This window comes from Telmatherina bonti, assembly GCF_933228915.1.
Source record: "Telmatherina bonti genome assembly, chromosome: 4".
Taxonomy (NCBI): domain Eukaryota; kingdom Metazoa; phylum Chordata; class Actinopteri; order Atheriniformes; family Telmatherinidae; genus Telmatherina; species Telmatherina bonti.
This window is the reverse complement of record NC_136622.1, coordinates 18522652-18540465: the sequence shown is the minus strand read 5'-3', so window position 1 is coordinate 18540465 and position 17814 is coordinate 18522652. Positions and strand designations below refer to the sequence as shown.

The following is a 17814-nucleotide window of genomic DNA, read 5'->3' as shown; positions in this document are numbered from 1 at the left end:
AGGTTCTAGCAACCAAACTACTCTTTTATTCCCCGACCAATATAATGGGAAAGGAATAGTGGAACATTACCTCAAGTAATACCCAGAATATTGGTCAAATTTAATCTGTAATGAGCAAGGTGTGGTCTGCTCAGTGGGCTAATGAATAGTTATGATAGAAAAACAAGGAGGAGGCGCCAGCATTTGTTGTTAGATTAAAGGCAACCAAATGTGGAGGACAACAGGAGCAGGCCATCTTCCGTCCACCATCATGTTCTGCTCTGCAGAAAGGTCACCTGCACATACAGAGCTTTACTATTTCAGTCGCTTAACCTGCAAAACCTTTAGAGAGCCGAGGTACAGAAGCATCACAGAAAGCTTTGCAAGGCTATGTGATGTGATAAGTGGACATGAGTGCTTCATAATTTGGCAAAGTCATGAATTATTTGTTAGAAAATTCTGTTATACTGGTGTAGTAGTGCAAAAGTTTGTGTGTCATTTGATTGCAAGGTGGTCAAAGAGTTGTGGGTATGGTTTTTGTTTAAACCCCTGAAACCCTGCATAGGGGTAAGTGGGTATAGCCACTAGGTGGATAAATCAAAAATGAAATGTTTGGAAGAATTAATCTTGAAAACTATGCTCATGACTCAAGGTGCTGTTTAAAGTTCACACATCAACAACCATGTTCCTTGTAGGTCTTAGTCTTGTTCAGTTACTCAAGTGTTTTCCTCATGGGGATCCACCTCGCTGGGGGCCTTGCCTATTCAATTTTCCTGGTCGTTGCCATGGTGATGGCCTCTGACAGGTTAGCCCCTGTATTACAGCCATTTGGCTGTAGTACGGATCAGGGCCAACCCTGAGGTGTGGCCGTTCCAGTGGTGACGCACCCTATGGTTATGGGTAGGCTGGCCCCTGGTGTGAGGGGATCCCCAGGATATCATTTTCTCACATTCTGCCAAGCCAGATGTTATCTCTTTTATGTTTATTCTTTTACTATTATTATTATTGTCGGTTAAAGAGACAGACGACTATTTTAGAAGCTTTATCACACAACATGAGTGGGGGGTGTGTCAGTATGTGTGTGTGAATGATGATGTGTCTATATGTTTTATTTGTTGTTTTAATATATGAAAAGCACCTTAAGCTGCTTCTTGTATGAAAAGTGCTTTACAAATAAACTTTGATTTGATTTGATTTGAAAATGAAATTCAACTGACATAGTTGTACTTTTTCTAAAGACTTTTTTGTTCATTTGTTTTTGTTATCACAATTTCATTGATAATTTGATTTTTTTAATTTGATGGTGAAACAGAAGCCGTAAGACTGAACATTTTAAAGATCAAGTTTCTAAAACAAAGACAGATTCTACAGTAGAACCTTAAAATAAATGGTATATTTTTTCCTGTACTTAACTAAATATTCCCAATAGGGGGCAATCTTCCTGCACACAACTCTACCTTTACCTCACCTTGTCTTTACCTCTGTTTACCAGAGCTGACATCCTTTTGAGATGGCTTGCTCATAATATATTGTCATGCCATTCATTTAGGTCGACAAGTTTCTTTATCTCAATTGAGCCACATGACTAAATAGGATTTCATGTTTTTAACTGTATTAAAAGATGCTGCTCTTTGACATGGAATTTGATATAACAAGTGGCCGTATAACAGGCCATTAGAAGGGGGATCTTCCCTTTTTTGTCAGTCTATTATGTTTCACTCATTTTGACAGGTGAAGGTAGCTGCAAAAGGCTTCTCTACTTTTGTTAATGTCTTGATCCTTTAAGCTTGTATTTGAGTGGCAGCTACCAGGATGACAGCCCATAGGGGACATCCCATGTTCATGGAAAACACACACACATAAATACAAACACACACACATTTTCTCGCACAGTGGCAGGGAAGGTTTTAGCTCTGTTTCAACTTGTTGTGGATTGAATTCAGGTATTAACATTGAGCACACCTGTAAGTGCATGTGTGTATGACAATGTGTGAGTGTCTGTGAGAAGGTTTTTTTTTTTACACATACACCTGGGTTTCTTTTGTGCATATAAAGCCCCTTTCATAATACCCACTACTAGAAGACTTCAAAGTGAGAAAACAGTGCGATATTAGAGGGATGCCAGAATGACGAACATCAGCACATATTTGCCAACATACTGACCAGTACAAGCTAAATTTTGTCTAAACTTTTTGCTTCTGTCATGCATGAGGTTTGCTCAGTAGACACACTTTTGGGAAAATGTCCCCTGCATGTCTCCAAAGTAAACAGATTGTTCTAAACCCAGCTCTGATATGTCAAGAAGTACTATAACATATGGATCAAAAAATACCAATTCCATGATCCATTTCGCATTTAATCTGCAAAATTATTTTAAAAATGCTTTCAAAAGAATAATAACTATATAGATGCTTGTATTAAAAAAAATATAAAAACATTTTTTAATGATAAAATAATTCAATTAAAGATTAATATTAGATTATTCACATTTTTTTAAATTGAAAATAAAAATGTAGTCGATTAATAATATGCTAAATATAATTAAATATAATGAATAATAACCTGCCTTAAACCAGTAAAATATCAAAACAAAACTGGATCATCACTAACTGTAGAAGCATACTGATGACATCATGACAGCTGACAGGCTACCATATAGTGTGTTTTCTCAATATTCAAAAAAGTATCTAATATAATATTTTGACTATCTAATATAAAAGTATCGACTCCACAGTATCAACCCACCCATACCTACCTAACTGTTTTATGGACAAGGAATACAAAAATAAATCTGAGGTCAATGAAACATTAAAAAATCTCTTCTATAGATATTTTTTCCTTTTGTTATTTTTATTTTTTTACTTTTGTTTTTTTTATTTGTTACATCGCTGGACATTAAAGCAAGAACTTGGTAAGGGCAAGAAAAATTGTTGCGAAAATTGTTGATCATTTACATGTTCACAAGCCACAAATATGTCATGTTAGCATTAGTCAAACTCTAGTGCTTCTTGTTTTATCTAAATGTTTTGTAGTTTTAAAAGCCAAAAAATTCCAGAATGTCTCAAACTTCATCACATATGTAAATGTTCAAAGTTTATAATTCACACCAAACCATAGGAAGCCTTGTGACAGGATGCAGGTACTTCATAGTGTAGCTATGTAAGTGTAGGATTTGAGTAAGTCCACATAGTTAGTTTCCATAACAAGGTTAATGTAAAATTGAATTTTCAAAAACTTTTTATAGGTTTTTGACAAAGTGTGAGCAAATAGAAATTTTGGAAAACCATGCAGCCAAGTAAAAATCAATAGCTTCCATCTCTCAAAATGACATACTTTATTAACCAATTAAAATGTTGCATGTTCAAGAAAACAAACCAGCCTAAGAGATGCATGTCCCCAGTTTAATAAAACATATTTAGATATCAATGATACTGATTTCTATCCTGAGAATTTCACAGTTTTCAAGTGTCTCTGTGCATAAAACTGTTGAGACCTCATCGCTTATTTAATGTATTGATTTACAATACAGCATGGTGGGTGATTTGACCTTTGAATTCTTATTCTTTCATGCATTTCCCTCTTACACTTTCTCTCTCTTTTTCTATTTTATGCTCTCTGTCAGACCAGACAGTGTTTACTTAGTGTAGGCCTTCACAAGGTGTTTTGGAGCGTGTGTGTACATGCATCCCAGCATTGCCGTCTATGTCCGGGCATGTCATAATTAGAATGTCGTACCATTTTTTGGGTTCCCATCCCTTTTTTCTTCTCTGCTTCTCTCCCCTCATGTCAGTCTATCGTTTCTCTCTCTCCACACCAGTTCTCACCTTTTTCCCTGTCCTGGCAGCACATGTGTCTGTATCTGGTAGGCTACTGTGTGTCCACTGATGCACACCTTGCTAGAACTCTGTAGTTTGGCTAGGCTGCATCCTCTTTACTTTGTTGTGTTTGGACTTTTGACTCACCTGAAGATTTGACAAATGAGGCTGATGCACTAGAGGATGTACTACGTGAAAAAGAAGGTAAAGGCTTTGCTTTTTGTTTACTTGCTGGGAACTGTATCTGCTTGTAATGCAGTGGCTTGTGCTTGAAATTGACAGCGGCTGCAGTGTCTTGACTTGTGCACAAAAGAGACAGCAGAGATTAATTCTTAAGTTTATGATTCTCAAAATCACAATCTGTTAAAGTGTTTTCTCTTTTTTAACTCAATTTAGAATAGAATTTTTTTAAATATTGGGACACTGGAATATCTTCTTTTTCCAAGTAAAGTGACCACTTGATGTTCATAGCAAAACATTCATGTACTGTTGTGTTTTCTAGAATTTTTCCTGTTTTGTTCAAATAGTGCAACATAAAATCCCAAATTAAGTTTTTCTTAAACAGCTGAATGTGTGTTAAACTTTCTTTGGTCCTCAAAGAAAGCATTAACTTTGAGAGGAGTATCAGTCTTCACTTCATAAAGGCTTCACTCCTTACAAACATACCAGAAAGGAAAACTGAGGAATGGCAGGCAATTAGACAGAAAGCATATTATGTCCATGTTTTACAACTTGCCTCATATAGCCTCAAGGAAGCTATAGGGACCCCGCCAAAGCTGCCATTTGTTTACACTCATTCATTTACACATCAGCACACACATTTGAGTGTCCTGAATAATGCCTTTCTTCATTCATAAGTGATAAGAAAATGCCAAGCACTGGTCCTGAACACCTACCTAGAAAATTACATGCACTGCACTCAAGACTCCATTCATTGTAATCTGACCTTCCTTAAGTCTCCAAGCCCCCTGTCTCTTTCACACCTCCACCTGCGTCCTCCCTCTGTCTTTCTGCTCCCTCCCTCTTCGATGCTTCATACTGTCCCTTCTTCATTTCTCCACAGTCCCAGTACAACTTGCTGAGCAGCAGCATGGAGAGCCTGGGGAGTCGTGCAACATCCGCCAGCCCCTACAGCTCCGAAAACGCCTCTTCGTCAGCCGTGCCCACCCCCTCACCTTACTCCCAGCCCAACTCCACCTTTGAGGGCCTTTCTCCTGCCCCGGCAATCCCCTCCAATACTGACTACCCGGGGCCGCACACCTTCCAGGTGTCCTTCCAGCAGTCCAGCACTGCCAAGTCTGCCACATGGACCGTGAGTACTCACTTTTTTTGGCCTTGATGAGCAGCGACTGTGTCTGTACATACAAGTGGCTTCTCTCTTTCTGTCTCTCCGTCTACCTCACATGCACATCAATATTCACACAAAGACGCTCATTCTCACACACTCTTTCAAGCCTGCACATGTGCAGGCGTGCTGTGTTCAAGCAAAAGTAGAGTATGATTCAGTGATTGATCTTATCCTCCCATCACCTCATCAAGCCTGTGTGATGCATGTAACAGAGAAAGTTTTTGGAAAGTTTATCTTGTGTGTCTTCGTATTTCTGGCAGTTCTATTCAGCAGTCCATAAATGAATAAAAATAAATAAATAAAGATTGCTGTAGGCTGTATTGTCTTCTGGGGATATACATTTTTAGAACTTAGTTTATAACAATTTGTGAAAAGTAAGACAATTTTAATATCATATCTTACTTTTATTAAAATCAATTCATGAATATATTTTATCACATTGTGATATAAAGATGTTAACAGTGGCATTGAGAAAAGACTGATTATATATAACCTGCTGTGTGTAATTTTATAGCAGAAATGACTTTGAAGGATTTGTTGAAACTTGGGGGGGGGGACACATGTTGATCAGAGAGAATATCCTGCATATCTGCATACAATAGAAATATTATAAACAGAATGAACTCAAGTTATATCAGCACTGGAAGCTGCATAAATCAGAAGAACCGGAACACAAATGTTTACATAAGAAGCATAAGCAACTATTGTATAATGTGATGGTGGCGAGAGAAAGGTGAAATGGGAGCTGTGCAGTTTGTCTTGACCTGATGAGAAGTTTCATGCAAGAAAGGTGTCAACTCCGACTGTCACACAGTTGACCTCCCTGAAACATGAGGAATGAGAGGCAAACTGCCCTTCCTTCACTTTATTTACGTGGGTATATGTGTGTGTGTGTGTGTGTGTTGAGTTGTCTGTGTGAGTTCAAATCTATCTTTGAGTTAGACTTAAATCCTTCAAAGCTGTGTTTGCTTGAAGTAACCATGCGTGGTGGGCTCATTTACTCAGCCCTCAGTGATGTAACAGGATCCCCCTCTGGACATTAGAGTGGTGGTCTTTGACCTGCTGCTTTTCTTTTTCTGTCTCTTTCTTCCTCCTGGTCTTAGCACACACTCATGGCTGTCTCCTCTGGCGCCTAAAGTTTTTCTAAGTCCTGTCCTGAAATATGTCCATCATCTCCATTGTCTCCCTCACATCTTTTGACTTAGATCTTTCACACAACCATTCTGGGTACAGAGAATTTGTGTTGTAAAGGTTTGTGTTAGTGAGGAATCACTGCAATGAGCCAATGAGTTTATAGTTAAATTAAAAAAAGAAAGGAAAAAGGTGAATTTAAATCTAAAAGAAATGGTTGAAAAATAAACGTTTGTTTTTTTTTTTTCTCAAAAGAATTTTTAAAAAAAAACAAACCATAGGAACATTTGACCAATAACTTGCTGAGATTTGTGGTAAATGAATATGTACAATCCTAAGCTAAACTTTCTTCTCCATCATGGGTAAAACAAAAAAAAAAAAAAAAGTTAATTAGGATAGGATAGAGCTTTGTTGCCCACCAAGATGGAAAACTGCCCTCAGCTCACCAACACAGAACACACACACACACACACACACACACACACACACACACACACACACACACACACACACACACACACAATACAGTATCGCATAGCAGTAATAAAATGTTCTAGTACAAATGAGCTATAAAAAAGCACTTAAATAACAAATTAAAACACTTGAAATTTTCAAAATAAAAAGTTGAAATATTAATAAGTTTTGACTGAAATTAAAAGGAAGCTGCCAAAGATTAATCTGTACAAAAAAAAAAAAAAAAAAAAAGAAAAAAAATCAACTCCTCTGAATGGCTTTGGCTTGAACAGATGACATAAAAATGACAATCTTTTTGTTAGCAGAGAGAAAAGCTTTGGTTTCCCTTGTTGTCTCAGTCACAACAGCTTTTAATGTTTAATGACTAGATAGAAAGAAATGAGGACTTGACTTGCACACAATGTAAGAAATGGAGGACGAAGCAGCAATAAAAGGATTGTGAGGAAACCTGTGATTATTTGGATGCTTCATCTGCCATTAAGTAGAAACAATTAAAAAGAAGGGGAGATGACATGAGAAATTACAAGTTTTATGGAGTTTACTGTAATTTATCCAGTATACCTGATTATATGATTTGTTAAGAAAATAATTGTTATTGTGTTCTGGAAATCACTGAACACTTTAGAGGAAGTCAGAGTACAGCAAAAATATGTGTTTAACCAACAGAATAAGCTATTGTTTCTATAAAGCATTTGATTAAAATGTATTTTACAGTGAAACAGTGCAATAAATGCTTGCTCAGATCAATTTTTATAAAATATTCTGAAAATGCAGTCTGTTGAGAGAATTTAAAGGTTTGCAAAGTAAAGAGATTATGGTCAAGAATGAAAGGGGATTGTGTAGAAAGGGTATGTTTGCATGAAAACTTGTGTTTGTCTGAAATGTCTATGCAGATTTAGGTGTGTGTTTGTGCCAGATTCAGTAAAAGGTTCAGGTTTAAACTTTCTTGGGAAAAGGGGGGAAAAGGGGGCTGCCATAAAGGGATGAGATTGAGTCACCTAGTCTGAATGTAGTTAACAGTCTGTGAGTTTCATCCTCATTCCTTGTTGCCTTAGGCAGTGGGGAATGCCAAATGCCATAGGGGCATTTTCACTGTTAGCTGCCCCCCTTCCCACCCTGCTACCTCCCACCACGGGTGGCGTCTATTGCTTTGAAAGATTATGGGAACCTTAACTACCAATTGAATTAAACATTTCTCATCAAATTATTTCTTCTGAAGTTTTCGTCTTTAGGGTTGATCAAAGTTTCACTGCACACATGATTCACCATTCAAAAGAAAAAAGAAGATACAATCCTTTTTTCTCATTCATCATAATGTTTCCACATACAGTAAGTCCATCCAAGCCCACGTTAAGGTAGTTTGGTAATCCCACCTTGTCTAGTCAAGACACCACGCATTAGTGATAATAGCTCTGAAACTCTGACGATCTCCTGCCCCTTAGAAATAATGCCTCAGCTTGGATGCAGACAAACGTCACTTGGGTTGGAAATGAGATTTACAGTAACACCTCAGCATTGCCAAATTATAAGACCTCTATCCGACTCTCAGACTCAGTGCCTGTGCATGTGTTTGCACATGTGTTAGGAGTGGGGGGAACTGGGATGTGCTGGAGCTGCAGGCTTGAGCATGTACTGCGCAGTGGCTTGTGAGAAGCTGCTTTTCCCAGCTATTAGCGTCTCTCCGTTAGAACGCAGGTCCCAACATGTCCTGTACAATTCATCCTTCCTTTGCTTTCCCACTGCATCCAGCCACATCACCACTGCTCTTCCTGCCAAACATGGAATCTAGGAAAAAAATCACAAGATGAGACAGTTTTCACACATATTTGGTTTCTCTGAAGTGTGTTGCATGTGGCAACACACATAAGAAAAATGTATTAATTTGTTCCTGATTGTATAACTGTGTGACTGAACTAATTTTTATAAGGGTCGCTACCTGAGACTTACAGCTATAAACAATCAGCTGTTACTTATTTCCTCTCTCTTTAAAAGTGTTCAGTTTAAACATGGGTTTGGAAATATTACAGACTGGATTGTTATCAGTCCAGAATAAATAATAAGTTAGTGCTATGGTCAAGACTTTTTCACAGTTTCACAGACTGTGATTATCAGTACAATTCAATCAGTAAAGTTGGTAAAATTAATGGATTTATCATTTTCATATCTTAATTTGGTCATATAACTCCTTTAACATCAACCCATGATTTTAATGCAATATAACTGGAGAGTGTGAAAAAGAGTACATCTGTGGGTTGCATTTACACTCAGTCAGTTCTTTGTGTACATGCATGTGCATTAATGTATTTGATATTCGTGAACCAAATTTGCAGCAGGCAAGTTGCCGCTTGTGTTTATGGGTGGTGGTCTGACAATTATCACCTTGTCTGCAGGAGCCTGTCCCAACTTGTTTCTACTGGTCCACCATCAAGAAGAAGGGTTTGATGCATCAACCAGTGGCACAGATGCAAAAAGGGACCATATCTAGTTAGAACATTAAACAGTGTTTCTGTGAAGCTAATCGCAAATACACATTAACATCTGGACATTTTTTATTTCAATAAAAGTATTGATTTAATGTAACCATGGGCCACCAATACTGCCACGTATAAGTTAATATGAAGTGTATTTTCTGTGGTAAAACAGACTATGATCATGATGCAAAAGGAAGAAAAATGTCCACCCGGTATACTGACTTGTTTCAGAAATACATCATCATAGTTAGTTTGACTTCACAAAACTGTCAACAGATTTTACTGAATTACATCCATTAAACATCAGATATTACAGATGTTTTACAAGCGCTTACCCTCTGACCATATCTTTTCAAACAGTTGTTGCTTTAAATAGCTGCTCAATAGGTTCTAGGGCAGAAAAGGAAGCATGGTTATGTACCTTTACTACAGGAAAATATTTAATCTTGGCCTGCAGAAAAAGCATGTTTATACATTCATCAAAGTTTCATAATGAATGAACTCTTGTTCCCATTGCAGGGTTTTACTTCCTATTCAAGTTATTTATGCCATTATGTTGAAACACAAAGCCAGTGAACTTCATTTTTTTTCTATGCAGTGCAAAAATCAGTCAGCATGACTATACATTCCTGACTCCAGTAATGCTTCTCATGACAGCATCAAACCAGACTTTCTATACTTTTCTGGGAATGAACAGTAAAAGGTAATGGTGAAGAGTAAAGGAGATAATGTTATGTTGGGGTTCTTTTGGAAAGTAAACCAGTGGATTAATTCCCATGATGTTATTGCTGCAACTTAAAGAGTCCCCAAGTCCCCAAGTGTCTGTAAATAAGACACCTGGCACGCTGCTGCCAGAAAATGATTTATTCATGGTATAGACAGGCTGTTGAGACTTGTAACGGACAGGTAAATGGGAGCAGGCAAAGCTGTGCACAGTTATTTCCATTACCCTAAAGGCGGCACTCATGACTAAGGGTATGTGTGAACCGTATGAGTCTGCTCCAAGTGAGTGTGTGCGTGGTTGTGAAGGGTTTAAGAACATTTCACAATAATTAATGCTTGATGTACTTATAGGACTAACTCATCCCAGTTGCGTCGGGTCAGAAGCAAACATGTGTCTGGACTTTAAGTAAAATATTTTTTAAAAACAAACCAGAAAGATAGAGTACTCTGAACCTAATATTATAACTTCAGTTGCAATTTTTAAGTTCCAAGTCATAAAAAAATTAAACCTATTATCTGGTTTAAGTCTGAGGTAATGTGACCTACTGGTGAGACTGTAACTTAAAGTAGTTAGTCCTTTTAACTCATGTGCCTCGTGTAAAGTAAGCCATAAGAGAGATTGCACTTTCACAAAAGAAAGACTTTAAAACAATGATTTGAAACAAGCCTTTCCTTCTTGAGTCCTTAATATAAGTCAAGATCAAGCAAACACTTCAAATAATCTGTCAGACCCTCGTTATCTCTCAGAATTTCATTTTCTTTCTAATCCAATCAAATCTTTCTTTTGAAAAATTTGCAAAAAAGGATGTTTGCAAAGCATTTTTGGTTAATGAATATCGCTGAGACCAGGCTTCTCTTTAACTCCTCGTTATTCTTCAAATAAATGCTGATTATGTTTAGCACATAAACCACTCTAAGTTGCTTAATTTCCCTCTTTTTCTCAAAGTTTACAATCTCTCCTGATTATGAAATTTGAGAATAGCCTCTATTCTCCACTTTATAAAACTATTTTACATGCTGCATTGCAGCTGCATATACAATTATTATGCCACAGGGAGTGCTGTTGCATTTTTGTTCAGGCCCATCAGAGCAAGTCTACACAGGACAGAACAGACTTCTTGGTTTTTCCTGGAAGGATTTTGTTGGGGCATGTTATGACTATTCCATTCCTCGTGATTTCTTTTGAATCATCTGTTTCTGGCCTTTACACACATGCACACACATATGCATGCATGTGCATGTTTAAATGCTCGTAAACTGGGGAATTAGTGAAGATTTGGCTTTTACACAGATCAGCATATTTTCAGTTTAACCCGTTAGTGACGGGCCAACCTAGAGTATTCCTGCTCAGCATCTGAGCTCTTTGTTTTTTGTTTTTTTTAACTTACACGCTACCATTTACATTATTTGGCATCTATATCCACAAATTCCTTCTGTTAGGTAATTATAGTTCATTGTTTTTATGACATTAAAATCACTTTTACAATTTTTAAAATTTGTGGTTAACCACACAGCAAAAAGTTTCCTGATTAAAGGAGTTTGTATGTTCTCCAAGGTATTCTCCAGATACTGCGGCTTCTTCCCAAAGTCCAGAAATATGCATGATGGATTAATTGATGATATATGTCTTCAATGTTTTGAATATCATTTGCAGCTGTTATTAGAAAAATACTATACTTCGTATTAGTGATGCAGATCTCATTCTGCTGTTATTACTGTCATGCATTTTATGTTTTATCTGAATAGGAGCCATGCAAACTGCATAACATATAAATTGGAAGGTAGCATTCACAGAAAAAAACTGCAACAGACCAGTTTTTATGTTTTAAAAGTTTCGGGGCAATCTAGTTTTTAGCCCTTCGGTTTTTCTTTTACTCACAAACTTGAAGTGATTATTAACAGTATGAGGTCAAATACGTTATTCGACAGGTATGTTCTCCTTTTCTTTCCAGTACTCTCCCTTGCTGAAGAAGCTTTACTGTCAGATTGCCAAAACGTGCCCAATCCAGATTAAGCTGTCCTCAACTCCTCCACATGGCAGCATCATCAGAGCCATGCCAGTCTACAAAAAGGCTGAGCACGTCACTGAGGTGGTCAAACGATGCCCCAATCATGAACTAGGACGAGACTTTAATGATGGTATGATCACCAAAACCTGTTGTTTGACAAGAACACATACTGTAGCCTGACATTACACCTTACACAAGATTAAAATATAAAGAGTACACTTGAGTTGTCTTGTCCTAATCCATTTTTTGTATTTAAATTGAATTGTGATTTGCCTTGGATCAACCACCTCACCTATTTTTCTTCATTTTCCCCTCAGGTCAAACAGCCCCAGCAAGTCACCTGATCAGAGTGGAGGGGAACAATCTCTGTCAGTATGTGGATGATCCTGTGACGGGCAGGCAGAGTGTTTTTGTACCCTATGAAGCTCCCCAGGTTGGCAGTTCAATATAGTTAACTACTCTTTTGTACATCAGAGACACACTGGAATACATTGAGGACTTTAACGCATGATTGGAAATTATGTGGGACATTAATTATTGTACTTAAGAGCTGGATCCTTGTTGAAATATGTTATTAAACACTTGGGTAGAGAGCCTTTGACTAAAATGTGAGGTGTGGATCACCCCCCCCCCCCCAAGCAAGCACAATGATAAGCAAGTATGTGATTGCACCTAAGGAGGGTAATGAAAGGAACAACTGTCTCTTCTCACATCCAAGTGAACTGCAACACTTCCCTCTGGTGGTGAATTGGTGTTTGAAAAGAATAGAACAATAAAAACGCTGTAATTCGTTCATGTTTCAGGTCGGCTAAGATATTGTCCTGAGATATTGTCCTGCTTTGTGTTTCAGGTGGGGACCGAGTTTACCACTATCCTCTACAATTTTATGTGTAACAGTAGCTGCGTTGGTGGCATGAACAGGAGACCCATCCTCATCATCATCACTTTGGAAACCAGAGAGTAAGCCAAGAAATTACACACTTCTATCCAGATACATCTTAAACAATACGTTTTCAGCTTTTTGACACTTTGTTCTTTCTCAAACTTGTTTCTTCAAAATCTCAAACCCATTAAAGTAAGCATGTGAACATAATACAAGAGAAAGTGAAAGTTAACCACGTACGAATGGAAATATATGCTTGAATGACAAATGCAGTTGTTCTTTCTGTCTCACCCTCCTTTAATGGTCACATCATTCACCAGAACACAGAAGACATTACGGCTGAGTTTTAAATAAAAATATTTCTGTCTCAACTCATCTCTTCAGTGGCCAAGTGTTAGGCAGAAGATCATTTGAGGGTAGGATATGTGCATGTCCTGGCCGAGATCGCAAAGCTGATGAGGACCACTTCAGAGAACAACAGGCTCTCAATGAGAGTGTGGCCAAAAATGGCAGTGGCAGCAAACGCAGTGAGTTTAAAGAAACTAGTGGATGCATACAAATTGCTGACAAATGTTATCATTTAGAAATCCAGTGGCCTTTTAGCAGGTGAATTTTATGGATGAATGAAAGTCTATGAAACCTCCTTTTTTCTGTTTCTATTTTCTACAGACTTTAAACAAAGTCCACCAAATATTTCCAACCCAAATATTAACATTAGGAAACGGCGGCATGGAGAAGAAGAGATTTACTACATCCCTGTAAGAATTTGTTTTATTACTGCATGATTTTCAATAAACTACTAAGCATAAGGATCAGGTAACAAAAACAAATGTTTTCACAGCTTTGGAAACAAAGATTCAGTAAATATGTCTCCCGACCTTGCTTATAATACTGCATGTTCCTGTGTTTGTGAGCAGGTTCGTGGTCGGGAGAACTTTGAGTTGTTGATGAAAATTAAAGACAGTCTGGAGTTGGTGGAGCTGGTGCCTCAGCCACTGGTGGACTCCTACAGACAACAGACACAACAGCAGCTGCTGCAGAGACCGTGAGTCATTTTAACTCAGATACACCAAAATATAGTTAATTGGTTCTTGACAATCTGTATTGAGGTTTGGACTGAAAAGATGAGTGTATGCATGGTTGTCTCTATGTGTTAACTTATTGAAGGACTGGTGATCACTGACCAAGCAGTAGTAAAAAGCAGGTGGAAGGAACGCGTCAAGCGTTGCCTTTGCCATTTTCTGTTAAACCGATCAATTGCGACATTATCCTTTTTACGTTCCATTCTATTTCAGCTTTTCGGTGGTTTATGCACATAAAATGTTTATTTTCTTTAAAGAGTACAGAGCAGCTCTCTCAATAAACCTTAATTATTGATGCAGTCAAATTGGAGTCTTATGAACTCAGTACTATTTATGCTCCTTCCTATAACTTCTGCAACATCCTTCTCTTTCCAATAGGAGCCATATAGCATCCCCCTCCTGTTATTCTCCCTTGTCCAGCATGACCAAGATGCATTCGCACGGAGGCCTTAGCAAGCCACCCTCAATCCATCAGATGGTGGGACAACAGCCTCAGCAACACCCAAATACCAACCACTCCATGGCTCATATGGGTGAGTGTTTAATGTACAGTATGTGTGTGGTGTGTGATTTAATTAAAATTTGATTCACAAACAAAGGCATTGTTTTAAAATCATCTGTTAATAAGCACGCTCCTTTTTTCCCCACAGGTCCAAACATGCTCAATAGCAACCACTTGCAGGCCAATGGTGAGATGAACGATGGCCACAGCAGTCAGAATATAGTGTCTGCTTCCCACTGCAGCCCACCCCCTCCGTATAACCCTGACCCCAGCCTTGTCAGGTACCTCACCCTGCAGTGACATTCCTTCCTTTATCCTGTAAAAGGCGAGCAGAAAATAAGATGCACTTGTTGGGTTAAATACTAATTCGTGGTGTTGATACCAAAACAGCTTCTTTGTTTGGCCATGTTAAAGTCCTCTTGTTTTAGACTGAGCTGTTTTAAAGTGATAATTTGATGTAATTGTGGCTGCTTTGTAAAGGCTTGCAGTTACATTCCTTTTTACATCCTTAGCTGTTGCTATGATGCAGGTCTGCTGGTGAAATGGCAGCATGATTATATTGTATATACATTTCAAATAAACTGGAAAAAAAAAAGCAGTAAATGAAAGACTGTTATGGGGGTAAGTCTAGTCAATAATGTGTTAAGTGCATTTTGGTTCTCATGTGGCCATAATTTAGCAACCATGCTACAGGGATTATCATGTCATGCATCTGAAATCCTTCACACTGTCACTGTATAAATGGCCATCATTTGCAATGCACTACAACATTTTTCTTTTAAAGAGATGTTTAAATCCTATTTAAGTTAAAGTTGTTTTATTTTCTTCATATATATATATATATATATATATATATATATATATATATATATATATATATATATATTAAGATAATGTATCAATTCAGTCACTGGACTTGCTGACATAAAGTTGACATTTTTTATACAATGGACCTTGTCCTTTTTTTGTTTTCTAGATTTTTATGTTAAGTGAGCAGTTATATTGTACAGTCAGACTTTTTTTGTTCTATTTCCTTTGTATGTTACCGAAACTTTAACATTTCATGTATTTATAATAAAGGTTTTTCACCAAAGCACGAATGGCCCATGAATCGTTCATATAAATGCTTGTTTATGATTTTGATTCAACTGCATCCATCAAAATGAATGTCTGAAAACTTGATGCTAGAGCTATGCACTAAATCTGTCACTTCGTCTTAAAATACACTTTAATATTTTGAGTATATTATAAAATTTGACATAAGAGAGTGTGTGTCCTGCTTTTCTCCAAAACCAAAACTGACTCTCAAGTCTGGATTTTATTTATTCTGCTCAAAAACATTCTGTTCATTAGTGTTCATGATTTGATTTTCATGTTTTAATCCAACTTGCACCTTTTTGCTTTGCTCTAAGCAGCCCTGCTTTTCTCCCCATACAGTTTTCTCACCAGTCTGGGCTGTCAGAACTTCATTGAGTACTTCATCTCACAAGGCCTCCAGTCTATCTACCATCTCCAAACTCTCTCTATGGAGGTAAACACTGCTGAACTTAGCATCTCACACCACATGAACAATGATTGTTCTTTAATTATTTTGTGTATTACGCTTCATAAAGAAAGATTAAAAATTTGTGGAAAAGTGAAAGAATAGAATTAGAAATTATTTTTCAAGCCTTATTCCAAACTTGTTTTGTTTAATGGAAAGAGTTTGTAATTACTAGTTATAGAGCCGTAATTCAAGATGAAGACCAAATATCTGTTGTACCTAAACACAAAACGATGCTCTTTCACCCTTATTTTCATGGCTGTGCTCTTATCAGGACTTAGGAGCACTGAAGATACCTGAACAGTCCCGTATTGCCATCTGGAGAGGCCTACAGGACATGAAACAAGGTGCTTCCCTCCAGCTTCCCAGCTCTACTCATCACCATGACTATCACGGCCAGCAGCTGCTTCGCTCCAGCAGCAACATGGCTGCCTCTGCAATGGCAGCCATTGGTGCCACGGGTGGGGAACTCCAACGTCAACGTGTCATGGAGGCTGTGCACTTTCGAGTCCGCCACACCATTACTATCCCTAACAGGTCTGGTGTTGTTGGGCCGTCAGGAATGGCAGCAGCTGCTGATGAATGGACTGACTTTGGTTTCGACATGCCTGACTGCAAAGTCTCACGTAGCAAGCACTCCATCAAGGAGGAATTCATGGAAAGCGACGTTCACTGACAGCAAAAGATACTCTGACTGCTTTACTTATGTCAACATCATCCAATTACCAATAAGTAGTCTTCAGTGCTTACGTGTCACTCTCATGGCTAAGAGCAGTGATTTTTTTTTCAGAGATTCAACTTCCATTTTTCATGTCTGATACTTTTAGAATGAAAACGCCTTGAGTTTTACTAGTTGTTTCACTTGCAGCCAGGAGCAGCAGATTTGACTAGAAAAATGATTTCTCTCCCATCTGTAATAGCATTCTCAATGCAATCCCATCATACACTTTTTGGAACACTGATTAGTGTGAAGAAATTTTGTCTGGGTGCATTGTGCAATAATATGTGACACTTTGTTAGTTTTTAACGGTGATGTCAGAATAGGTAGGCCTCCACAATCAGGTTTATGTTTAAAAAAAAAAAAGAAGCTATCATTACACTTATTTATTTTTCCTTTCAGTTTTCTTTCACCTGTACAGATGTATACTAACTCTATAATATAAATGGTTTGGATTAGATGTGGTTGAAATGAGTATTTAGATCGTAATATCCTGTTTGAACTAAATGTATAGAACCAAATAGTAAATCAAACCCATAGCTACAAAATCAAAGTCACATGTATTTGTAATAGCAAAGTGAGAACCTCTGGTTCTGTATGTTTTCATTTCTATGAAGATTTGTTCGATCACCTTGGCATTGATAGTGAGTACATTGATACATTAAAATTGAGTATTGCTTCCAGTTTTTTTTTTTTTGTTTGTTTTGTTTTGTTTGGTTTTGTTTATTTTGCTTTAATAAATTACAGAGATTAGTTTGTTCAATTGTGTGTACTATCACACTTGCAAACTGTTAAAACTCAAGACATCATAGACAGTATTATATTGTAATAGCAGGGTATTAACTAGATTTGTGAAAAATACATCCTTAGTTTATCAAGACATTTCACTGTATTTGAAAACACTTGCAGGGCAAGGTCCACTTGTATTGATTATGGCAAATTGTGTACCAAATCAAATTGTGTACAAATTGTGTATGTTTAATGACACTTATTTGTAAATATTTAATGACAACATTCCATTTTTTTTCTTGATTACCAATAATCTAGGTTAAACATTTACCAGTGTCAAACTTTGTTTGTAGTACTTTCTGCCATCTTCAATTTTCTAAGGTCCCTTCTTCCAAAGAAAATATATA

At 37.4% G+C, this 17814-nt stretch overlaps 1 protein-coding gene across 2 annotated transcripts in view; it reads left to right on the top strand.

Moving 5' to 3' along the window:
* The window catches only part of tp73 (tumor protein p73), a 24255-nt gene extending 6441 nt beyond the window's left edge, over positions 1-17814 (top strand). The window contains exons 4-14 of one of the 2 annotated variants that reach the window (XM_079239909.1): positions 4858-5106; positions 11894-12080; positions 12268-12383; positions 12801-12910; positions 13218-13360; positions 13503-13591; positions 13751-13878; positions 14294-14448; positions 14566-14698; positions 15855-15948; positions 16235-17814. In XM_079239909.1, coding sequence (XP_079096035.1) covers positions 4858-5106; positions 11894-12080; positions 12268-12383; positions 12801-12910; positions 13218-13360; positions 13503-13591; positions 13751-13878; positions 14294-14448; positions 14566-14698; positions 15855-15948; positions 16235-16636 — 1806 coding nt within the window. In that variant the 3' untranslated portion in view covers positions 16637-17814. Of the gene's footprint in view, positions 1-4857; positions 5107-11893; positions 12081-12267; positions 12384-12800; positions 12911-13217; positions 13361-13502; positions 13592-13750; positions 13879-14293; positions 14449-14565; positions 15175-15854; positions 15949-16234 lie in introns of those variants that run through there. The other variant, XM_079239910.1, reaches the window with a different exon arrangement.